Source organism: Xenopus laevis, chromosome 9_10L (genome assembly GCF_017654675.1).
Source record: "Xenopus laevis strain J_2021 chromosome 9_10L, Xenopus_laevis_v10.1, whole genome shotgun sequence".
Classification (NCBI taxonomy): domain Eukaryota; kingdom Metazoa; phylum Chordata; class Amphibia; order Anura; family Pipidae; genus Xenopus; species Xenopus laevis.
The window spans coordinates 135,032,792-135,057,400 of NC_054387.1; the positions used below are offsets into that span (position 1 = coordinate 135,032,792).

Below are 24,609 nucleotides of genomic sequence, written 5' to 3' on the forward strand. Positions count from 1 at the left end.
TGTCGTTTAATTGTTAGCGTTCTTCTCTCTGATCTAACAATGTTTATACCGTGAGTAAATCAGTGTGTCCTTGTGGGGAAGTTCTTGCCATGGAATATACTTGGCTTTTTTTGCTCTACACCACAAGAGGATTTTTACTGCATTATCTAAAACTTAAGTCCTATTCCCTATGAGTGAATCATTCTGAACAGAAATGTCCGTTTTACATGTTTCAGTTTGTGCCAAATGGGGAGGCGAGAGATTACGGTGTTTGATCTAAAGCAGAATCTTCAGAGTCCCAGCAGGAAGCAGCGATAATGAAGTGTTGGGCGGGACACGGTGCTCAGTGGTTGCCGATAGAACATTGTACCTATTGTTAGACAAGTAATAACCGACTTCTCCCGTTTATGACCGTGTGTAGCGCGGACTTATTTTGGCTTTGCGGCCGTTAGATTGACCTGAGCTCAGCAACAATGAACCGTTGGGCAGATCTTAAAGTTTAAATCAGCCAATAGCGGCAGAGTCTTTCTACCAGCAGTTTATAGCGATTTGGTTGAAGAATAGAAGGGCGTGGCGCAGATAAACTACACCCACTTTCTAAGTTCCCTGTCAGGTCCAACCTCATGCTATATAAAGCTGAGTGTGCACAGACGGATTAGTCATTTGTGACAAACAACTGGTGAGAATGTCTGGACGCGGCAAAGGAGGAAAAGGACTGGGGAAAGGAGGCGCCAAGCGGCACAGGAAGGTGCTCAGGGATAACATCCAGGGCATCACCAAGCCCGCCATCCGCCGCCTGGCACGGAGAGGGGGAGTCAAGCGCATCTCTGGCCTCATCTATGAGGAGACTCGTGGGGTCCTCAAGGTTTTCCTGGAGAATGTCATCCGGGACGCCGTCACCTACACCGAGCACGCCAAGAGGAAGACCGTTACCGCCATGGATGTGGTGTACGCTCTCAAGCGCCAGGGCCGCACTCTCTACGGCTTCGGCGGATAAATCTCTTCCTTCCTACTAATCTTATACCCAAAGGCTCTTTTCAGAGCCGCCCACACGATCCTAAAGATCTGTCCACTGGTTCATGTGTAACTTGAGGGTCTAATAACTTTCTATAAGATCACGTGGGTTTATAGGACTAGGTTTCCAGTTTGTCAGAAAGTCGGGGTCACTAACTAAACAGCGGGGAAATCCCTTTAGTCTATTTATTAGCAGCGCAACTCACAGCGGGAAGGGGGTTTTTGGTGCCCGAGATCAAGTTCCTGTGTATATTGGTTGTGTCTGTGCGGAGCGAATAGACGGGGGAACGTGCGTTACAGCAGGGCGGGAATTTGTGCGCAGAACAAAGGAGCGGATTCAAGGCGGGGCAGAGAATTTCAGTCCGGGTAAAACTGCGCCTCCGTGCGGCAACTCTGTGACACTACAAGCTCCTCACAGGCCGCGCTCTTCAATCATTCGGGAGCTTTACACTCGTTTATCTAGACGCATAGAATAATCACAGCGGGCGCTTTGCTCCATATTTGCGATGTTTATTAATGGAGCAATGACACTGAGCGAGAGACAACAGAGAGCCGCGGTATAGAAATGTACATGATCTGTAATGAGAGCCTTATACAGACGCTCGTCCCCATCCCTAAACATCGAAATTGGGTTTCATCCAAAACTCCCACAATCCCCTGAATATCAGCTTCTATCCTTTGTGTGCGGCTGCCGGAAGTCACGTGACACTTTGTCTGTAGGGAGAGGCCGGGCAGGTGTAACCCGGAAGTGCTTCTTGCGCGAGGCTTGGAACGCACAATGAGGTCGCAGAAACGTTATTGTTCTGTTTTCTTTGTTTTATCGCTTATTCAATTGTTATAAGAATTAACTTCAGTCCCGTAAAGGGACCGCCATAGTAAGAAGAACAAGTGCTAATACATTAGCGGCCACTGAATTCTGGGAAACTCACGCCTATCACAGCCCCACCCACTCCCTAATCCTATTGTTCCTCAAAACATAATTATCTTGCAACCCCGCCCCCTAGTGGCCATCAACTTATTTACAACTCACACACTGTGTCACTTCATTATCATTCATCGTTATCACTGGGAAGTGACGTCACTCACACCAACAGGTCTGACATCACAGGGGCCTGTACAATAAAAAATCATGGCCCCGCCCACCACTACACCCCCCCCCCACACACACACACCACAAAGCATCACAAACATGGCCACTAAAAACCCATTGGTGACCAGGAACACCCTACAAGTTGTATAAGGGGGAGGCAGCAATAGTTTTTTTTTTCAAGTTAAAAATACAATTAGTGGTCACAGTGGCCCCATGGAAAATTGAAAAAATAAATTTCTGGCCAGATTACCCCCCCCCCTTATCATGGGTAGTCAGGGGCCCCATATAATATTTTAAAGGAGATATTTTATGTGAAAAACAGGAATGTTCCAGTGTGTTATACTCTTAAATATTAGTTCTTAAAAAAGTAGGGTTTCTGGTTACTTTATTGTAAATTTCTACAAAAACTAGCCAGTCCATCTGTTCCAAAAACAAGAATGTACCAGTGCATTATACTCATTTAGATATAGAAGAATTGTGCTTTAAAAAGTAGTGTTTCAGGCTGATTTATTGAATATTTCTGCAAAAACCCTAATAATCCCTCCCTTCTCTTCCACTTGCTGCTCCCTGAATTCCCAGGCTGTGCACTCAGCTCACTGCACTGTAGGACAGGAACCAATCAGCAGCTAGCAGGACCTGATAGGGAACTGAAGCCTGTCTGTGCTTGTGTGACTGCAGGGCTGTGATTGGCTGTCCCCCTCCTACTGTGCTTCTGGCAGGGACCGTTAGGACACGCCCACCCCTCATTTGAAACACAGACAGGGACCAGAGAACATCTATAGGGAGCTCCAATAAAGGGGCTATTTTTAAAGATAATATTAATTTTTAGCACCATGTAAAAGCAACACCATATATTACTTATAATTGCCTACAAAATTAGGGTTTTTCATTTATATGTCTCCTTAAAAATGAGGGTAAGTAAAAGGGAGGCTTCACTGTATATATCCAGCTGTAATTAAAACTATAGAGGGAATAACATTCTACAAGCTGCTGCCTAGTAATTCTCATAAGAAAGTAGAAAAGAGCAAGTGCTGTCCTGGCAAACAACGAGTTTGTGTCATTAATAGAATGGCAATGCTATACATGTGCAACAGTCACTACTTTATATATTTATAGAACAGGTTTGTGTGGAAACCAAAATATGGTTACAAGTCATTTGTATAATATGTTTTCTTCCTTGCCTCCCCCCCAGGTATATTTTCTGCAGACGCTCATGCTCATGAGTGCAGGTTTGGTCAGAAATGGTTATTAAGACCCTTTTGGAGCCCAGGGAAATTACCAGGTACAACAGAATTTGGGACTGTTTCTATCCCCTGCTAATGCTAAAAGGTATTGATGTATGTAACCCAAGGGTGCCACCAATTGTAGGTTTCTCCAGTCGGGTCCAGAGTGCAAGAACTCTAAGGGTTCACATGGCAGGACTGGCAGCAGACTAAAGTAAGGACATGGGAACAGAACCAACACTTTGATTGTAAATGCGGCAGTGAAAGTGAGAACTGCATGAAAAAGTGCTGGTGAAGGCCTGGGATTAACCCCTTGTGCTTGATGCCCCATTATTATCTCCAATGGAATGTAAAGGGGACCTGTCACCCAGACACACAAAGCTGTATAAGAAAAGCCTTTTCAAATTCATCATGAAGCCCATTTTTTTCTTTTATAAACATCCATTACTGTTATAAAACCATGTAAAAAAAAAATCTCAACTGTCAATCAAATATTGTCTCCCCCTCATGCCTCATTTTATTTCATGGCACTGCCGCCTCACATTCCTCTCTCTGGTCACTAGGGATGTCGCGGACTGTTCTGCGGCGAACTTGTTCGCGCGAACATCGGCTGTTCGCGTCCGCCGCAAGTTCGCGAACGTCGCGCGACGTTCGCCAATAGGCGTTCGCGTCAAAATCGTTCGACCATTCGACCATTCGGTCGCTAAAATCGAACGATTAAAATCCTTCGATCGTTCGAATCGAACGATTTTCGGTTGTTCGAAGTTCGCGAACTGTTCGCATTTTTTGCCGGTGTTCGCGAACGGCGTTCGTGAACACATTATCGGCGGTTCGCTACATCCCTACTGGTCACTTCCTGCACTGGCACTGCCCCCTCACATTCCTCTCTATAATCACTTCCTGCACTGGCACTGCCCCCTCACATTCCTCTCTATAATCACTTCCTGCACTGGCACTGCCCCCTCACATTCCTCTCTCTGGTCACTTCCTGCACTGGCACTGCCATACGTCCCAACATTTTGGAAGTAAAAAGAGGGACAAAAAATTTTTTCCGCACGTAGCACAGCAATTTTTTGGACCACACCCCTTTCTGTGGCCACACCCCCTAATTACCATGTTTGTTTTACAAAATTTGGCAGGTTATGAAAGTTTGAAAATATTTCTCCTTATCTAAACTGTGTTTTTGTGTCTCAAAATTGTTACAAAGTATCTTATTTGCACCTGTTAGCTGTTCTGGGCTCTCTGCTAAAAGCCAATTAAGTGAGAAACTTTGTTTCTTTTTCTGGCTGTTCAGTGAAGAGTTGACTAAAAGTTATAGTGGACATGACAATAATGATATTACAGGGGATGTTATTTGAAACATAATACAAACATCTCTCCTTTCTGATCTTCAGGCTCCCATATTTACTATGCTTAGATTGCCTTTGCCCATTCACACATGCATGCTGGGAGAAAGAAATACATATTGAAAATCCCAAAATAAATAGCTTATTGTAGACATGAGCTAAAGGTTGCTGTTATGTGACGCTGTTTATTCTTTATCAAACCTGACAGTATCAGAGATTCACTAGATCCATGTGGCAGGTTTTATATCTTGCTGAAATGCTTCATTGTCCTTTAATAGATATTGGGCATTATGTTTACAGTATATGGAGCTTTTTTCATATTTCTACTATATATGTCCTTGACAGATAATGAGTATGAACATGAAAGTGATGTAAGAGTTGATAAATCTGGCAAGATTGTGACTGAAGGAGCAGATGGAAATCTCCCAAACCCTGTGGAACAACCTCCACCAGCCAAAGAGGAAGTGGCTTCATGGGAAGAGAGTAACCAATCAGATTGCAGCATTAATCCACTTACAGAACAGATACAGGGAACAGATACACACACTCCTATCATGGGATGCAGCCTGAATAACTGTGGGTTAGATAATTTTATATGAAATTTTGATAAAAACAAGTGTTTAGCATTTGAAAGAGGAGACCATACATATTGCAGCATGAATCTCCTTACAGAGCACAGAGAGAGAACTGATGGAACAAACCATATCATAGTAGTCATCTTCAACAACGGCTCATCAGAAATGACGTGCAGGGAAAACAGCAGCAACATGAATAAATCCAAAGAGACGTCCCTTGCAAGTTCCCATTCTACATATAACTGTTCTGAATGTGATAAATGTTTTAGTAGGAAGAGAAGCTTTGTCAGACACCAGAGGACTCACACAGGGGAGAAACCATATTATTGTTCTGAATGTGGCAAATGCTTTACCCAGCGCTCGTACCTTCACATCCATCAGAGGAGTCACACGGGGAAGAATCTCTTCTCGTGCTCGGAATGCAACAAACACTTTACACTTCTCAAAACCCTTCGTGTTCATGAAAGAATTCACACAGGGGAGAAACCTTTCACTTGTTCCGAGTGCGTGGAGTGTTTTTCACACCGCCCACATCTTATTTCTCACCAGAGGAGACACTCCGGAGTGAAGCCATTTCTTTGTTTTGAATGCGGAAAATATTTTAAAAGTCGCTCAATTCTTAACGAACATCTGCGGATTCACACAGGGGAGAAACCATTAACCTGTTCGGAGTGTGGCCGATCTTTCACACAACGCTCGTCCCTTATTGTACACAGCCAGAGTCACTCAGTAAAGAAGCCGTTCTCTTGCAGTGAGTGTGGGAAGTGTTTTACAATGCGCACCTACCTGGCTATAAACCTGCAGAGTCACACGGGCAGGAAGCCATATTGTTGCTCGGAGTGTGGCAAATGCTTCACACGTCGTTCAAATCTCAACGTGCATCACAGAACTCACATCGGGGAAAAGCCCTTCTCTTGTTCCGATTGTGGGAAACTCTTCACTCGTCGCTCAAACCTTATTTTGCATCACAAACTCCACCTGAAAACGAGTTTGTATCAGAAACTACAGGTTTTCTTAAAGGAGAATTCGACCCTTTACCAAAAAACCCTACATGTGGGGTGGGGTTTTTTTTTTTGTTAAACAGTTGAATTCTCATTTAAAAGAAGCTATATATTACTGTATAATAAATAATCGAATATATCATGTATTCTACTTTATAGTGCGAATTGTAGGGAAGGGGGGGGAACAAACAAAGAGTTCAGCCCGGGTATTGCAGCAGTCGTACACCTGGCAGGTATCATGGCTACCTTCCTTATCTTTCCCACAGCAGCAATGAGCATTCCTATGCTATCCTACACTATAAGGCAGAGTTTAAGGGAAGGTTTACCTACGTAAAAGGAGACATTTTGTGTAAAAAATAAGAATGTACCAGTGCATTATACTCATTTAGATATAGAAGAATTGTGCTTAAAAAAAGTAGTGTTTCAGGCTGATTTATTGAATATTTCTGCAAAAACCCTAATAATCCCTCCCTTCTCTTCCACTTGCTGCTCCCTGAATTCCCAGGCTGTGCACTCAGCTCACTGCACTGTAGGACAGGAACCAATCAGCAGCTAGCAGGACCTGATAGGGAACTGAAGCCTGTCTGTGCTTGTGTGACTGCAGGGCTGTGATTGGCTGTTCCCCTCCTACTGTGCTTCTGGCAGGGACACGCCCACCCCTCATTTGAAACACAGACAGGGACCAGAGAACATCTATAGGGAGCTCCAATAAAGGGGCTATTTTTAAAGATAATATTAATGTTTAGCACCATGTAAAAGCAACACCATATATTACTTATAATTGCCTACACAATGAGAGTTTTTTCATTTATCCTATATGTCTCCTTTTAAATTTTAGTAACTTATAGAATAGCTAATTGTGAGTCATTTTTTAATTGCCCATCATTTTTTCTTTTTATAGTTTCTTTAGACTCTTTCCAGCTTTCAGGTGGGGTTTACTGACCCCATCTAAAAACAAATGCTCTGTAAGGCAACAAATGTATTGTTATTGTTACTTTTTATTACTCACCTTTCTATTCAGGCCTCTCCTATTCATATTCCAGTCTCTTATTCAAATCAATACATGGTTGCTAGGGGAATTTGGACCCTAGGAACGAGATTGCTGAAATTGCAAACTGGAGAGCTGCTGAATAAAAAGCTAAATAACTCAAAACCCACAAATAATACAAAATGTAAAGCAATTGCAAATTGTCTCAGTATATCACCCTCTATATCATACTAAAAGTTAATTTAATGATGAATAACCCATTTAAAGCAAAATCCTTTCATTTCCTGAGCTTTCTCGCAGTTGTGAGCTCAGTTCTACTCCTGGTTCTTTTGCTTCATCCATCCACCATCTTCCCGTCTTTTGGAACTCAACGGGGGGCATCTCTGGATAGAGACAGATCCAGTTGTTCCCTCTCAGGCCCGGACTGACAATCTGTGGGTTCTGGCAAATGCCAGAGGGGCTGCTATAAAGTCCCATAGAAAGTCAGTATTTAGTGGGCTTGTGGGGCCTTTTTGGGCCTCTTTGTGGGCTGATTGGCCCTCTGTGTACTTGAAATGCCAGGGCCTATTTTAATTCTCAGTACGGACCTGTAATCCCTCTGCTCTGGGATTTACAGCCCGAGACTGACTTGTTTGACTTAAAGGAATGCGGAGCAATGAAAGGGCCACACTGATTGTACATGATGGGGTCACACGGCCAGTTAGTTGGTGGGTGAGAGCAGGGCCGCTTTAATAAGCAGGCAAAGTGGGCATCTGCCTACTCACTTATTTTGGGGGCCAACTACTGAGTCTTATAGTTTTAAATTTTTTTGTTGGCCTTTTTTTTTTTCAATCAGTACTTGGTGCTGGTGTTGTAGTGTGTCAGGGCTGGCTCCCTCCCCGGGGCCGATCCACTTACATTTCACACCCCCTAAGCCACCAGCCAAGCCCCGCCTGCCTCAATTTGCAGAGAGGGAGCGGAAGAGGAGCTGCGCATCAGAGCATTGCGTTGGCGCCCACACACGGTGCCGTCCTGCCATGTGCCTTCTGCACTTGACTTAACAAATCCTCCTGATCTGCGGCGCTACCCGACTCTCCCACTTGCACATTGTGACGCCGCCCAGCCGACCCCTTCACTGAATCTGTGAGTCAATTATGTGCTCATCTACTTGTCTCTTTTCCTGCTATGGGTTCTGGCCTTGGAGGATATTTATACATGGAATTGCCCCTGTGCCAGGCTACTATGAATTCTGTGGGTATTTATACATGGACCTGCTACTGTGTTCATCCTTCAGTTTTCATAGTTTCTACAGTGATTATACTGGCACAGCTAGGGTTAATATGCTTATTATCCATTTTTATGTAGTATACCGTCAGATCTGCGTTTAATATTCTGATTATTCATTAATACTGGCAAGAATAATGTTGTGTTAAATGGGTGTGGCCAAAAGTGGGCGTGGTTCCACAAAACATTTTTGCCACACGCAGCCCACCCAGGTTTTAGCCCCACCAGTCAGCTCTTTTCCCAGAGCCCACCAAGGCTCACAATGGCCCTGGGTGAGAGACACTCATATTATACCCGGGGCTCCCTTATTTCTCTGGGGGAACAGCGGGAGAGGAAGGATTTCTATTGATCCCCAACAATTGGCACAAATGTCAGGGAGAGAAATGAAGCGGAGCCTTTCCAGGGAGCGGGACTGACTTCCCAGGAGCTGCTCTGGGCAATATATGCAGCAGCCAATAGAATGAGAATCAGCGGCACAAACACGCCCACTTACTGGGGCCAATAGAAATATGATCCCAATATTCAGCCTTGGGAAACACAGGCACCTCCGCGCTACAGGTTAGAGACTAGGGACAGAGTGAAGGGGCGGGAAAATAAGAATCAGCCAATAGAAAGGAAGTTATATACAGACACGTGACCAATCGGGGCACAGGAGATATGTATATAAGGAGGACGCGGCAGAGCAAAGCTAAATATTTTATTACACTTGTGTTTCAGTGCGAGTTTAGATCTTAGAATGGCCGAGACCGCTCCTGCTCCTCCCCCGGCTGAACCCGCCGCTAAAGCCAAGAAGAAGCAGCAGCCCAAGAAGGCAGCGGCTAAAGCCAAGAAACCCTCCGGTCCAAGCGCGTCCGACCTCCTAGTGAAAGCCGTGTCCGCCTGTAAGGAGCGCAGCGGGGTGTCCCTGGCCGCTCTCAAGAAGGCTCTGGCTGCCGGAGGCTACGATGTGGACAAGAACAACAGCCGCCTCAAGCTGGCTCTCAAGGCCTTGGTCACTAAGGGGACTCTCACCCAAGTCAAAGGCACCGGAGCCTCCGGATCCTTCAAGCTCAACAAGAAGCAGCTGGAGGGGAAGGACAAGGCGGTGGCCAAGAAGAAGCCCGAGGCGCCCAAAGCCAAGAAACCGGCAGTGGCAAAGAAGGCGCCCAAGTCTCCTAAGAAGCACAAGAAGGTCTCTGCAAAGAGCCCCAAGAAGGTGAAGAAAGCGGCGGCGACGGGCGCCAAAAGCCCCAAGAAGCCCAAAGCTGCCAAAGCCAAGAAGGCGACTAAGAGTCCGGCTAAAAAGGCCGCCAAGCCCAAAGCTGCCAAGAGCCCGACTAAGAAGCCCAGCAAGCTTAAAGCTACGAAGCCCAAGGCGGCCAAACCCAAAGCAGCGGCTAAAGCAAAGAAGGCCGCTCCTAAGAAGTGATGTGGCCCCGGGGCCCGCGCATTGCACCAAAGGCTCTTTTCAGAGCCACCACCTCCTCCAGCTAAAGAGCCGATACCTGCGGCAACTGATCCTTGTTCTATCGCCCCATGACAATCACTACCCGACTCTATTCCCATAAAATCTCCTCTGCTCTCATTTACACCCGCCCCTAGAAACTCACATTAGCGATGTTTCGCTTTATTCTTTGCGTGAGATGTAGGTAATGAACGAGGCCGAATTCCACTCCAGTCAATCACAATGACTGTTGGTACACATGATATTTAAAGCTCCCAAAGAGAAAAAACGCGTTTATTGTTTCCCTAACAGAAGGGAAAGGGATCCGTGCGAGCGATGTACCTACTCGGTTCCTCACCTTGTAAAGTATCCCAAACCACCACTAGGTGTCGCCCAATGATATCGTATCCGCTCAATGACAAGTGTTTCTGGGACGGATTAAGCAGTAAGTGAGCATAATCGCCTGGAGGAACCCGCCAACTGATACATTTCCCACTGATGGAGAATATATAATAATTACCGGTATTCTCGCTCTCCCTCTCTTTCCCTCAATAGGGTGTAAACGTGTAGAGGGGGCGATCTATTTAAACTAGCCAATAAGTGAGAAGTATTTACGCGGTATTTTCTGAAGACAGGTGGATTTGCTGGGAAAGAAGGGGCGTGTTTATAGTCAGCCAATCAGTGTGAGCTGATGCTTATAAAAACCTGGGTTGTCGGCGAAGTCTACTATTTGCAATCTAATTTTCACGGAGAACGTTGTGGATTACTGAGGTGTTTGTTGCTCACAATGGCCCGTACCAAGCAGACCGCCCGTAAATCCACCGGAGGGAAGGCTCCCCGCAAGCAGCTGGCCACCAAGGCAGCCAGGAAGAGCGCTCCTGCTACCGGCGGAGTCAAGAAACCTCACCGTTACCGGCCCGGCACAGTCGCTCTCCGCGAGATCCGCCGCTACCAGAAATCCACCGAGCTGCTCATCCGCAAACTGCCTTTCCAGCGCCTGGTCCGGGAGATCGCTCAGGACTTCAAGACCGACCTGCGCTTCCAGAGCTCGGCCGTCATGGCTCTGCAGGAGGCCAGCGAGGCTTATCTGGTCGCTCTCTTTGAGGACACCAACCTGTGCGCCATCCACGCCAAGAGGGTCACCATCATGCCCAAGGACATCCAGCTGGCCCGCAGGATCCGAGGCGAGAGGGCTTAGATCACTCGTCCCAGCAGCACAACTCAAAGGCTCTTTTCAGAGCCACCACATCCCCAGTCAAATCAGCTGAATGTTTACTTCTATGTAACAGTGTCCCGCAGCCATTGGAGCTGATCAATTTCCTTTAATAACATTATATATTGTAACCTTCCCCCAGTCACCAACCTGCACCCACCACCCCATTCTATAAATTGAAAAACGATGACTTTATATTGACTTCCTGAGCCTCATCTGACGCCAAATGGCGACTTCTGTGAATAGTAAAACCTGACCGAGACTTTATTTGCGAGTGAACCTCTATCTACCAGCGGCTTCCACTTCCCTCCTTGTATAAAACTGCAGCGATTTGGCAGCTCCCCAGTAAGAACCTAATGCAGTGGCCAAACTGGAGGCGCAATGTGACAAATCAGTCTCAGCAGATGTGGGAATTCCGATCACACTTAACCCATAGTTTTCCCTAAAGCTCTTTCATTACATCAAGCGCACTCGTTCCAGTAATGAATGAGAAAATAAATTGTGGGGATGGAAGAGATCTACTAGAGAGAGAAGCAGTAAAGCCCATGGAGTAGATTCCGTATTTGCTGTAGTTGTTGGGAGAGAAGAGGCCGCACATTACTGGAAATGATACACGTTATTGTGACACAATGTTGTGCCTGGACATTCTGTCCCCTCTGTAACAATAAAACCTTCCTTTACTCTCCTTTTTACTTTTGTTATCTGCAATTTTATGTTTGATACTTTATGTGAAGTTATCCAGGACTCAAATGTAACTACGTCTGAATGTGATCACAAATGATAAAATTAGATTTGGAACTTCAATATAACACAATGTGTAATGTAAATGCGACAGAATGACACTTTTATCGGATAAATACAAGTCAGAATATAAAGTGAATGAGACACATCTCAGAGGCTGTTTAGAATTATAATTCCATTCCTGATGTAAAAGGATTTGGATTGAGTTCGTCAGAATTTGAACGTGAAATGTGAGATTTAAGATTCTGGGCGGTGCATCTAAACTCCGCCTCTATAGAGTGAGTTCTCTGTCAGGTCCTCTCCAGCTGCATATAAAGAGGTGGAGCGACCCTGATGCTTTTCATTGTATTTCAAGAGCTGAGAAAATAATGTCTGGACGTGGCAAAGGAGGAAAAGGATTGGGGAAAGGAGGTGCCAAGCGGCACAGGAAGGTGCTCCGGGATAACATTCAGGGCATCACCAAGCCCGCCATCCGCCGCCTGGCCCGGAGAGGGGGAGTCAAGCGCATCTCTGGTCTCATCTATGAGGAGACTCGTGGGGTCCTCAAGGTTTTCCTGGAGAATGTCATCCGGGACGCCGTCACCTACACCGAGCACGCCAAGAGGAAGACCGTTACCGCCATGGATGTGGTGTACGCTCTCAAGCGCCAGGGCCGCACTCTCTACGGCTTCGGCGGATAAATCTCTTCCTTCCCACTAATCTTATACCCAAAGGCTCTTTTCAGAGCCGCCCACACGGTCCTGAAGATCTGTCCACTGGTTCATGTGTAACTGAGGGTCGAATTCCTTTCTATAAGATCACGTGGGATAAGAGGGGGTTATAGGACTGGGGGTTTCCCGTTTCTGCCAGACAGTCGGGGTCACTAACTAAACACAGCTTTTCAGAACCGCCCACACACTCACTCAGAGCTTTTACTGCTTGTTCTGTATCGTAGCCGTTTTTAGAGATGTCGCGCGACGTTCGCCATTTTGGGTTCGCCATTGTTGGCGCTTTTTTTTGCCCTCTCACCCCAGACCAGCAGGTACATGGCAGCCAATCAGGAAGCTCTCCCTGGACCACTCCCCTTCCCTATAAAAACTGAAGCCCTGCAGCGTTTTTTCACTCTGCCTGTGTGTGCTGAAGAGATAGTGTAGGGAGAGAGCTGCTGCCTGTTAGTGATTTCAGGGACAGTTGAAAGTTTGCTGGCTAGTAATCGTTTTGATACTGCTCTGTTATTGGAGGGACAGAAGTCTGCAGGGGTTTGAGGGACATTTAAGCTTAGGTAGCTTTGCTGGCTAGTAATCTACCTTCTACTGCAGTGCTCTGTATGTAGCTGCAGTGGGCAGCTGTCCTGCTTCTGATCTCATCTGCTGACTGCTGCAATAACAGTAGTCCTTGTAAGGACTGCTTTTATTTATTTTTTTGTTGTTTTACTACTACTACTACTACTACTACTACTACTACTACTATAAGAGCCCAGTGCTATTAGTCTAGCAGTGTTGGGGAGTGGGACTGGTGTGCTAATCTGCTGCTCCTAGTAGTTCAGCAGCACCAACTTTAATTTTTTTTTTTTTAATATTCATTTTTTTTATTTTACTTTTTTTTATTTTACTACCGCTGTAGTAGTGTATAAGTTGACTTTTTAGGCATTATTTGCCCTGTAGGCATTATTTGCACACTGTTTTCTTCAACCCGCCATCTAGCTGTGTGACCTTGTTCACATTCTGTCTAAATATCCATAATATTACCGTCTCCAGAAAAAACACCGGAGTGACTTTTTTCAAGCAGCCATAATATATTTTACGTAATCCGTATCCACCGCTGTAGTAGTGTATACGTTGACCTTGTAGGCATTATTTGCACACTGTTTTCTTCAACCCACCATCTATCTGTGTGACCTTGTTCACATTCTGTCTAAATATCCATAATATTACCGTCTCCAGAAAAAACACCGGAGTGACTTTTTTCAAGCAGCCATAATATATTTTACGTAATCCGTATCCACCGCTGTAGTAGTGTATACGTTGACCTTGTAGGCATTATTTGCACACTGTTTTCTTCAACCCGCCATCTAGCTGTGTGAGCTTGTTCACATTTTGTCTAAATATTGATAATATTATCGTCTCTAGAAAAACCACTTGAGTTACTTTTTTTCAAGCAGCATTCATATATTTTACGTAATCCGTATCCACCGCTGTAGTAGTGTATACGTTGACCTTGTAGGCATTATTTGCACACTGTTTTCTTCAACCCGCCATCTAGCTGTGTGTATTATCGTTTCCAGAAAAACCAACTGAGTTTTTGTTGTTGTTGTTTTTTTAAAAATAATGCCAGGCAAAGGCAGGCCGCCACGCAGAGGCCGTGCTAGGGGCCGTGCTGCTATGCAATCCTGTGGCCCTAGCAAATTGCCCAGTTTTAAAAAGCCAATGACCCTGAACTCCCAAAATGCTGAAGAGGTAGTTGACTGGCTTACACAGCACACCCCATCCTCTACCGTTTCTAACTTTACCACAACATCCTCCTCATCCTCCACTGCTATGGCCACCCCACGTAACACTTCCTCCACCACCGGTGCCCCTTCTTCACTGGGGTCAGAGGAGTTATTTTCCCATGAGTTTCTTGAACTGAGTAATGCGCAACCATTATTGCCAGAAGAAGATGAAGGAGATGAGGACGTTACACCAGATTTAATTCTGGCAGAGAACACAACAGAGATGGACATAATGAGTGATGAGGAGGTCCCCGCTGCTGCTTCCTTCTGTGAGCTGTTAGAAGAAATTGATGCATCTGAGGAGAATGATGATGAGGAGATTGATGTTTTGTGGGTGCCCAGTAGAAGAGAGCAAGAGGAGGGTAGTTCAGATGGAGAGACGGAGAGTCAGAGAGGCAGTAGGAGAATAAGACTTAGAAGAAGCAGGGAGGACAGCCCGCAGGGATCAGTAGGGCAACAACATGTATCGGCACCTGTGTTCAGCCGGCCAACGCACCCGCCATTGCCGCCAATGCCGCCAACTTCTACTGTTACCGCCAGATCGCACACTTCCAAAAAGTCAGCAGTGTGGGATTTTTTTAATGTGTGTGCCTCTGACAAAAGCATTGTAATTTGCAATGAGTGCAGTCAGAAACTGAGCCTTGGTAAGCCCAACAGCCACATAGGTACAACTTCTATGCGAAGGCACATGAGCGGCAAGCACAAAGCACTTTGGGAGCAACACCTCAAAGGCAACAGGCAAACTAAAAGCCACACTCCTTCTGGTCCAGCATCTTACTGCTCTACCTCTGCTGTCCTTGACCCGTCTGAACCACCCTCCACTCCGCCTTCCACCTTGACCACCTGTTCCCATTCCCAGTCATCTGCCACCAGCCAAGTTTCTGTGAAGGCCATGTTTGAGCGTAAGAAGCCAATGTCTGACTGTCACCCCCTTGCCCGGCGTCTGACAGCTGGCTTGTCTGCACTCTTAGCCCGCCAGCTTTTACCATACCAGCTGGTGGACTCTGAGGCCTTCCGCAAATTTGTAGCAATTGGGACACCGCAGTGGAAGGTACCCAGCCGCAATTTTTTTTCTAAAAAGGGAATACCACACCTGTACCACCATGTGCAGAGCCAAGTCACCGCATCTCTGTCACTTAGTGTTGGGCCAAAGGTCCATATGACTACTGACGCATGGTCCTCCAAGCATGGTCAGGGCAGGTATGTCACCTACACTGCCCACTGGGTGAACTTGGTAATGGCTGGGAAGCAGGGAATGGGTAGCTCAACAACAACAGTGGAGTTGGTGTCACCGCCACGGATTGCACGCGGTTCTGCCACCACCTCTACTCCTCCATCGCTCTCTACCTCGTCTTCTTCTTCTTCTTACTCTGCTGCTGGGTCCTCCTTCTCCTCCTCCACACCTGTGCACCCCCAGCTCCCCCTAGGCTATTCGACGTGCCAGGTACGCCGTTGTCACGCTGTCTTGGGGATGACGTGCCTGGAAAGCAAAAACCATACCGGATCTGTACTCCTGTCATCTCTGCAGTCACAGGCCGATCGGTGGCTGACCCCACACCAACTGCAGATCGGAAAAGTGGTGTGTGACAATGGAAGCAATCTGTTGGCAGCGTTGAGACTAGGCAATTTAACACATGTGCCCTGCATGGCACATGTGTTAAATTTAATAGTCCAACGTTTTGTCTCCAAGTACCCAGGATTCCAAGACGTTCTCACCCAGTCCAGAAAGGTGTCGGCCCATTTCAGACGTTCCTACACAGCCATGGCACGCCTTGCTGACATTCAGCAGCGCTACAACATGCCAGTCAGGCGTTTGATTTCTGACAGCCAGACTCGCTGGAATTCAACGCTCCTTATGTTGGAACGTCTGCTGCAACAACAAAGGGCCGTCAACGAGTACCTTTTTGAACTGGGTGGTAGGACTGGATCTGCACAGCTGGGGATTTTTTTCCCCCGTTACTGGGTGCTTATGCGCGATGCCTGCAGGCTCATGCGACCTTTTGAAGAGGTGACAAATATGGTCAGTCGCACCGAAGGCACCATCAGCGACCTAATACCCTTCGCTTTCTTCCTGGAGCGTGCCGTGCGACGAGTGACAGATGAGGCTGTAGACCAGCGTGACGAGGAGCTGGAAGCGCACGATTTCTGGTCGGAATCACCAGAACGAACCCAGGCACCTGCTGCAACGCAGGGAGAGGTGCCAGAAGTGGAGTCAGAGGAGGAAGGTGGCTTTGTGGAGGAGGAGGACCAACAGGAGCAGGCTTCCCAGGGGGCTAGTGGTGACCTTTTGGGGACCCCTGGTCTTGTACGTGGCTGGGGGGAGGAGACCGTGGATGATGCAGTCCTTGATAATGAGGAAGCGGAGATGGATACCTCTGCATCCAACCTTGTGAGAATGGGGTCTTTCATGCTGTCATGCCTGTTGAAGGACCCCCGTATCAAGAGGCTTAAGGAGAAGGACCTGTACTGGGTCGCAACGCTACTAGACCCTCGGTACAAGCATAAAGTGTCAGAAATGTTACCAACATACCACAAGTCCGAAAAGATGCGGCATTTACAAACCAGCCTGCAAAACATGTTGTACAATGCTTTTAAGGGTGATGTCACTTCAGGAACTCATCAACATTCCAGGGGCAGAGGTGCCAGTAATCCTGCCACGAGCGCACCTGCAAGGACAAAGCCCTTTGGCCAGTCTGTAACGTCAGACATGCAAATGTTTTTCTGTCCAAGGCAGCGCCACAACCCTTCTGGATCCACCCTCAAAGAACGCCTCGACCGGCAGGTAGCGGACTACCTGGCATTAACTGCAGATATCGACACTCTGAGGAGCGATGAACCCCTGGACTACTGGGTGCGCAGGCTTGATCTGTGGCCAGAGCTGTCACAATTTGCCATGAACCTCTTGTCTTGCCCAGCCTCAAGTGTCCTCTCAGAAAGAACCTTCAGTGCAGCAGGAGGGATTGTAACTGAGAAGAGAACTCGCCTAGGTCACAAAAGTGTCGATTACCTGACCTTTATTAAAATGAATGAGGGGTGGATCTCGGAGGGTTACTGCACGCCGGAAGACTTGTTCTGACTTCTATGCAGCTGTCCTTCTCTTCAAGCCTCATGACTCCACACACAGCTGTCCTTTAGCGTCCTCCTCCTCCCTCCGCCACCGTTACAAACTAGGGTGCAAACCCTACTGGTTTAATTTTTTCTGGCCTCTGTGCTTCAGTGGCTGCAACCAAAAAAACTGGGCAAACAATGTCTACAAGGTCAACGTATGGCAAAAAATGACTATTTTCAGCATTTATATGGCATATTTTTTCTGGCAACTGTGCTTCAGTGGCTGCGTCCAAAAAAATGCATGTTTTCTGCATTTATATGGCATAATTTTTCTGGCCTCTGTGCTTCAGTGGCTGCAACCAAAAAAATGCATATTTTCAGCATTTATATGGCATAATTTTTCTGGCAACTGTGCTTCAGTGGCTGCGACCAAAAAAATGCATATTTTCAGCATTTATATGGCATAATTTTTCTGGCCTCTGTGCTTCAGTGGCTGCAACCAAAAAAATTTATATTTTCAGCATTTATATGGCATATTTTTTCTGGCAACTGTGCTTCAGTGGCTGCGTCCAAAAAAATGCATGTTTTCTGCATTTATATGGCATAATTTTTCTGGCCTCTGTGCTTCAGTGGCTGCAACCAAAAAAATGCATATTTTCAGCATTTATATGGCATAATTTTTCTGGCAACTGTGCTTCAGTGGCTGCGACCAAAAAAATGCATATTTTCAGCATTTATATGGCATAATTTTTCTGGCCTCTGTGCTTCAGTGGCTGCAACCAAAAAAATTTATATTTTCAGCATTTATATGGCATAATTTTTCTGGCAACTGTGCTTCAGTGGCTGCGACCAAAAAAATGCATATTTTCTGCATTTATATGGCATAATTTTTCTGGCCTCTGTGCTTCAGTGGCTGCAACCAAAAAAATGCATATTTTCAGCATTTATATGGCATAATTTTTCTGGCAACTGTGCTTCAGTGGCTGCGACCAAAAAAATGACTATTTTCAGCATTTATATGGCATATTTTTTCTGGCCTCTGTGCTTCAGTGGCTGCGGCCAAAAAAACTGGGCAAACAATGCCTACAAGGTCAACGTATGGCAGTTGTTTAAAGAGAACAGTAGATTACTAGCCAGCAAAGCTACCTAAGCTAAAATGTCCCTCAAATCCCTGCAGACTTCTGTCCCTCCAATACAGAGCAGTATCAAGCAGATTACTAGCCAGCAAACTTACTATCATCTGTCCCTGAAATCACTAACAGCTCTCCCCCTACACTATCTCTTCCAAGCACACACAGGCAGATTTTTCAGATACATTTTTGCCCTTGATCCCCCTCTGGCATGCCACTGTCCAGGTCGTTGCACCCTTTAAACAACTTTAAAATCATTTTTCTGGCCAGAAATGTCTTTTCTAGATGTTAAAGTTCGCCTTCCCATTGAAGTCTATGGGGTTCGCGAACCGCTCGCATTTTTGCGCAAGTTCGCGAATATGTTCGCGAACTTTTTTTCCGACGTTCGCTACATCCCTAGCCGTTTTCTATCCAGTGTGATTAATCTAGATTTATAGAAAAATAATGTCAGTTACTTGGTAGCGTTATTCAATTTCTCCCGTGTTCGCTATATTAGGAGCGGCTCATTCCTGTAACGTTTATACATATGGGGATGAGTTTCAGGCTTTTGAGCTCACGTTACTCCCGGGAAATCGCTCTGATAATTCTGCACTGACAACTGGAGCCTCCGCTGTATCATCGTGTGACCCGAAATCTATTCCAAGTGGGAGACACTTCTAGTCCGGATCTGTTTCTACTATAGAGTCGCCTCCCTAGGGCTCGAACGTATTCGAGTAAAAACTCCCTATAAACGATTCACAGTTGAACAAGTCCATTGTTTCCTGATCCCTCTATTAAGAGTACAGAGTCCGCCTCACTGGCTCCCCCCAACCTGGACTGTATTTACAGACTCAATGCAACTGAAAGGGACGCGGATTTTCTTTTAATCCAAACCTCAAAGAACATTATTATAACTGACGTGAATGTAACGGTTACAGTACATTTTACAGTGAAGACGCCTTAATATAAAGTAATTCAGAACATAGTGTCTGTGCAGCTCTGTTTAGCGGGTGTGGGCGGCTCTGAAAAGAGCCTTTGTGTTGTTCAATGAAGGGGGCGCTGGGAGTGGGCATTTCACTTGCTCTTGGCCGACTTGGAGCTCTCGGTTTTCTTGGGCAGCAGCACGGACTGGATGTTGGGCAGGACCCCGCCCTGAGCGATAGTGACTCCTCCGAGCAGTTTGTTGAGCTCCTCATCGTTGCGCACAGCGAGCTGCAGGTGCCTGGGGATGATGCGGGTCTTCTTGTTATCCCGGGCAGCGTTACCGGCCAACTCCAGGATCTCAGCGGTCAGGTACTCGAGCACTGCGGCCAGATAGACCGGAGCTCCGGCTCCCACCCGCTCGGCATAATTGCCCTTCCTCAAGAGCCTGTGAACACGGCCCACTGGGAACTGCAGCCCAGCCCGAGATGAGCGAGTCTTTGCCTTAGCGCGGGTCTTGCCACCTTGTTTGCCTCTTCCAGACATGGCTTCTTATACAATTCAATAACACAGAGGAGCAAAAAAATATATCAGCATATGACGTTCGTACCCTCACGCACTGTTATTTGTAGGCAGCAAAGGACACACCTCTCTTCTTTAATTGGGTGAGTTCTGATCCAGCCAATGACATTGTAGGTTTAGTAAGCACCAATCAATTGCTCAATGAATTCTTTCTTTCCTTTACTGCAGCCAATTACACAGATGCTTATGGGAACACCAATCCTTGGCTGCCAGAATCTGTAGGTGGGAGGATTTCATACCATGTGACAAAACCGACCAGTAATATTACAAGATTTCGGACTGCCTTATTTGCATGGGAAGGCTATAAAGGCAGGAGCCCGGGAGGAGAAAGAAACAGTTTTGTAGAGTGTGAGAGAGAAGCGGTACAATTATGCCTGAACCAGCCAAGTCCGCTCCAGCCGCAAAGAAAGGCTCTAAGAAAGCGGTGACCAAGACTCAGAAGAAAGACGGGAAGAAGCGCAGGAAGACAAGGAAGGAGAGTTACGCCATTTACGTGTACAAGGTGCTGAAGCAGGTGCACCCCGATACCGGCATCTCGTCCAAGGCCATGAGCATCATGAACTCCTTTGTCAACGATGTGTTTGAGCGCATCGCAGGGGAAGCCTCCCGCCTGGCTCATTATAACAAACGCTCCACCATCACCTCCCGGGAGATCCAGACCGCGGTCCGCCTGCTGCTGCCTGGGGAGTTGGCCAAACACGCCGTGTCCGAGGGCACCAAGGCTGTCACCAAGTACACCAGCGCCAAGTAATCCCCATTCTCTGCCCCCCAAACACAAAGGCTCTTCTAAGAGCCACCCACCTTCTCATTACAATTATCTGTAACAGTTCTTTGTCGTTTAATTGTTAGAGTTTTTCTCTCTGATCTAACAATGTTTATACCGTGAGTAAATCAGTGTCCTTGTGGGGAAGTTCTTAAACATGGAATATACTTTGCTTTCTTTGCTCTACAACCTGACTTCATACACAGAGGATTTTTACTGCATTAACTAAAACTAAGTCCTATTCCCTATGAGTGAATCATTCTGAACAGAAATGTCAGTTTCTTACATATTTCAGTTTGTTTCAAATGGGGAGGTGAGAGATTACGCTGTTTGATCTAAAGCAGAATCTTTAAACCGGTTGACAAACAGTGCAGAGTCCCAAGCAGGAAGCAGCGATAATGATTAAGTGTTGGGCGGGACACGGTGCTCAGTGGTTGCCGATAGAACATTGTACCTATTGTTAGACACAAGTAATAATAATTGACTTCTCCCGTTTATGTCCGTGTGTAGCGCGGATTTATTTTGGCTTTGCGGCCGTTAGATTGACCTGAGCTCGGCAACAATGAACCGTTGGGCAGATCTTAAAGTTTAAATCCGCCAATAGCGGCAGAGTCTTTCTATCAGCAGTTTATAGCGATTTGTTGAAGAATAGAAGGGCGTGGCGTAGATAAACTACACCCACTTTCTAAGTTCCCTGTCAGGTCCAACCTCATGCTATATAAAACTGTGTGCGTACAGACGGTTTAGTCATTTGTGACAAACAACTGGTGAGAATGTCTGGACGCGGCAAAGGAGGAAAAGGATTGGGGAAAGGAGGCGCCAAGCGGCACAGGAAGGTGCTCAGGGACAACATCCAGGGTATCACCAAGCCCGCCATCCGCCGCCTGGCACGGAGAGGGGGAGTCAAGCGCATCTCTGGCCTCATCTATGAGGAGACTCGTGGGGTCCTCAAGGTTTTCCTGGAGAATGTCATCCGGGACGCCGTCACCTACACCGAGCACGCCAAGAGGAAGACCGTTACCGCCATGGATGTGGTGTACGCTCTCAAGCGCCAGGGCCGCACTCTCTACGGCTTCGGCGGATAAATCTCTTCCTTCCCACTAATCTTATACCCAAAGGCTCTTTTCAGAGCCGCCCACACGGTCCTGAAGATCTGTCCACTGGTTCATGTGTAACTGAGGGTCGAATTCCTTTCTATAAAATCACGTGGGATTAGAGGGGGTTATAGGACTGGGGGTTTCCAGTTTCTGTCAGACAGTCGGGTTGGCTAAACACAGCGGGGAAATCCCTTTAATCTATTCATTAGCAGCGCAACTCACAGCGGGAAGGGGGTTTTGGTGCCCGAGATCCTGTGTATATTGGTTGTGTCTGTGCGGAGCGAATAGACGGGGGAACGTGCGTTACAGCAGGGCGGGAATTGTCCGCAGAACAAAGGAGCGGATTCAAGGCGGGGCAGAGAATTTCAGTCCGAGTAAAACTGCGCCTCCGTGCGGCAACTCTGTGACACTACAAGCTCCTCACAGGGCGCGCTCTTCAATCATTCGGGAGCTGTACACTCGTTTATCTCGACGCATAGAATAATCACAGCGGGCGCTTTGCTCCATATTTGCGATGTTTATTAATGGAGCAATGACACTGAGCGAGAGCCGCACTAACACTTCCTCAGGGAGCAGCGGAATAGAAATGTACATGATCTGTAATGAGAGCCTTATACAGACGCCCATCCATAAACATCGAAAGGGGGTTTCATCCAAAACTCCCTGAATATCAGCTTCTATCCTTTGTGTGCGGCTGCCGGAAGTCACGTGACGCTTAGTCTGTAGGGATAGGCCGGGCAGGTGTAACCCGGAAGTGCTTCTTGCGCGAGGCTTGGAACGCACAATGAGGTTGCAGAAACGTCATCGTTCTGTTTTCTTTGTTTTATCGCTTATACAATTGTTATAAAAATTAACTTCAGTCCCGTAAAGGGACCGCCATAGTAAGAAGAACAAGTGCTAATACGTTATCACTGGGAAGTGACGTCACTCACACCAACAGCTCTGACATCACAGGGGCCTGTACAATAAAAAACCATGGTCCCGCCCACCACTACACCCCCCCCCCCCCACACACACACACACCACAAAGCATCACAAACATGGCCACTAAAAACCCATTGGTCATACCTCCCAACTGTCCCTTTTTCGGAGGGACAGTCCCTCTTTTGACAGCTCAACCCGCAGTCCCTCATTTGTACTGGAAAGTCCCTCTTTTCTCTGCACTGAACAGCCAGAAACAGAAACAAAGTTTCTCACATAATTGGCTTTTAGCAGAGAGCACAGAACAGCTAACAGGTGCAAATAAGATACTTTGTAACAATTTTGAGACACAAAAACACAGTTTAGATAAGGAGAAATATTTTCAAACTTTCATAACCTGCCAAATTTTGTAAAACAAACATGGAAATTAGGGGGTGTGGCCACAGAAAGGGGTGAGGTCAAAAAATGGCTGCGCTTCGTGCGGAAATAAATTTTTTGTCCCTCTTTTTACTTCCAAAATGTTGGGAGGTATGCCATTGGTGACCAGGAACACCCTACAAGTTAAAAAAAAAAACTATTGCTGCCTCCCCCTTATACAAGTTAAAAATACAATTAGTGGTCACAGTGGCCCCATGGAAAATTGAAAAAATAAATTGCTGGCCAGATTACCCCCCCCCCCTTAGCATGGGTAGTCAGGGGCCCCATATAATATTTTAAAGGAGATATTTTATGTGAAAAACAGGAATGTTCCAGTGTGTTATACTCTTAAATATTAGTTCTTAAAAAAGTAGGGTTTCTGTAAATTTCTACAAAAACTAGCCAGTCCATCTGTTCCACTTGCTGAAAATAGGGGTGTGGAAGCACTCTAAAGGCTAAGTAATAGTATATTTAAGTATAATGGAAGTGCTAGTTTTAATGCACATTCCCTGGTCCCCTGTCTCAAAAGTAAGTTTACAAAACAGGGGTTTTTAGTTACAAAGTTATGATCATAAAGTTGAAAAGCCCCCATACCACATCAAGGTAAACCCCACATGGCGGTCCCTAACTTATTTGCCTTTCGGCCATAGTATAAAAAGTCTTACTGCATAGTAGCATTCAGTGTAATCAGTGTCTGTTGAACCTTGGTTTCAGTGAAAAGGATCTACCCTCCCCCGCCAGTATGCAGCTTTTAAGGGAGAGGAATTGTCCAACCAACGCCCATTTTTAAAGGTATAGGGCCCCATTAGTTTAAGGGGAGGTATGGGGTGCTATTAAAAACCACATGAAGCTCAGCCACAGCTTCTGGCAACAATACAATGTAGAAAATAGCGGTGTGGAAGCACTCTAAAGGCTTAGTAATAGTATATTTAAGTTGTTTTGTAAACTTACTTTTGAGACGGGGCCCAGGGAATGTGCATTAAAACTAGCACTTCCATTATACTTAAATATACTATTACTTAGCCTTTAGAGTGCTTCCACACCCCTATTTTGTACATTGTTCTGTTCCACTTGCTGCTCCCTGAATTCCCAGGCTGTGCACTCAGCTCACTGCACTGTAGGACAGGAACCAATCAGCAGCTAGCAGGACCTGATAGGGAACTGAAGCCTGTCTGTGCTTGTGTGACTGCAGGGCTGTGATTGGCTGTCCCCCTCCTACTGTGCTTCTGGCAGGGACCATTAGGACACGCCCACCCCTCATTTGAAACACAGACAGGGACCATCTATAGGGAGCTCCAATAAAGGGGATGTTTTTAAAGATATTCATTTTTAGCACCATGTAAAAGCAACACCATATATTACTTATAAGTGCCTACAAATTTAGGGTTTTTTCATTTATATGTCTCCTTTAAAATGAGGCTAAGT

The 24,609-nt window shown here is 46.3% G+C and overlaps 5 protein-coding genes across 5 annotated transcripts; 4 read left to right on the forward strand and 1 right to left on the reverse strand.

The window, feature by feature from the left end:
- The first annotated feature begins 615 nt into the window (after window positions 1-615).
- On the forward strand, window positions 616-1,027 carry LOC121398089 (histone H4). The gene has a single exon (XM_041576639.1). It carries the CDS (start codon window positions 665-667, stop codon window positions 974-976), a length of 312 nt encoding a protein of 103 aa, XP_041432573.1. The 5' UTR covers window positions 616-664; the 3' UTR covers window positions 977-1,027.
- Window positions 1,028-9,004: 7,977 nt separating this feature from the next.
- Window positions 9,005-9,938, forward strand: LOC121398056 (histone H1B-like). Its single transcript, XM_041576608.1, has one exon. The coding sequence runs from the start codon at window positions 9,216-9,218 to the stop codon at window positions 9,885-9,887; it is 672 nt and encodes a 223-aa protein (XP_041432542.1). The 5' UTR covers window positions 9,005-9,215; the 3' UTR covers window positions 9,888-9,938.
- A 2,051-nt stretch (window positions 9,939-11,989) lies between these two features.
- On the forward strand, window positions 11,990-21,884 carry LOC121398086 (histone H4). Its single transcript, XM_041576636.1, has 2 exons — window positions 11,990-12,226; window positions 21,525-21,884. Coding segments are annotated over exons 1-2 (312 nt in total). The 5' UTR covers window positions 11,990-12,224; the 3' UTR covers window positions 21,835-21,884.
- On the reverse strand, window positions 19,499-20,006 carry LOC121398074 (histone H2A type 1-like). The gene has a single exon (XM_041576625.1). It carries the CDS (start codon window positions 19,948-19,950, stop codon window positions 19,558-19,560), a length of 393 nt encoding a protein of 130 aa, XP_041432559.1. The 5' UTR covers window positions 19,951-20,006; the 3' UTR covers window positions 19,499-19,557.
- On the forward strand, window positions 20,326-20,784 carry LOC121398076 (histone H2B 1.1-like). Its single transcript, XM_041576627.1, has one exon. It carries the CDS (start codon window positions 20,357-20,359, stop codon window positions 20,735-20,737), a length of 381 nt encoding a protein of 126 aa, XP_041432561.1. The 5' UTR covers window positions 20,326-20,356; the 3' UTR covers window positions 20,738-20,784.
- Window positions 21,885-24,609: the final 2,725 nt, after the last annotated feature.

Excerpts from the sequence above, each read along its gene's own strand:
- LOC121398056 (XM_041576608.1), top strand. The coding sequence starts at position 9,216 with ATGGCCGAGACCGCTCCTGCTCCTCCCCCGGCTGAACCCGCCGCTAAA.
- LOC121398074 (XM_041576625.1), bottom strand. The coding sequence starts at position 19,950 with ATGTCTGGAAGAGGCAAACAAGGTGGCAAGACCCGCGCTAAGGCAAAG.
- LOC121398076 (XM_041576627.1), top strand. The coding sequence starts at position 20,357 with ATGCCTGAACCAGCCAAGTCCGCTCCAGCCGCAAAGAAAGGCTCTAAG.
- LOC121398089 (XM_041576639.1), top strand. The coding sequence starts at position 665 with ATGTCTGGACGCGGCAAAGGAGGAAAAGGACTGGGGAAAGGAGGCGCC.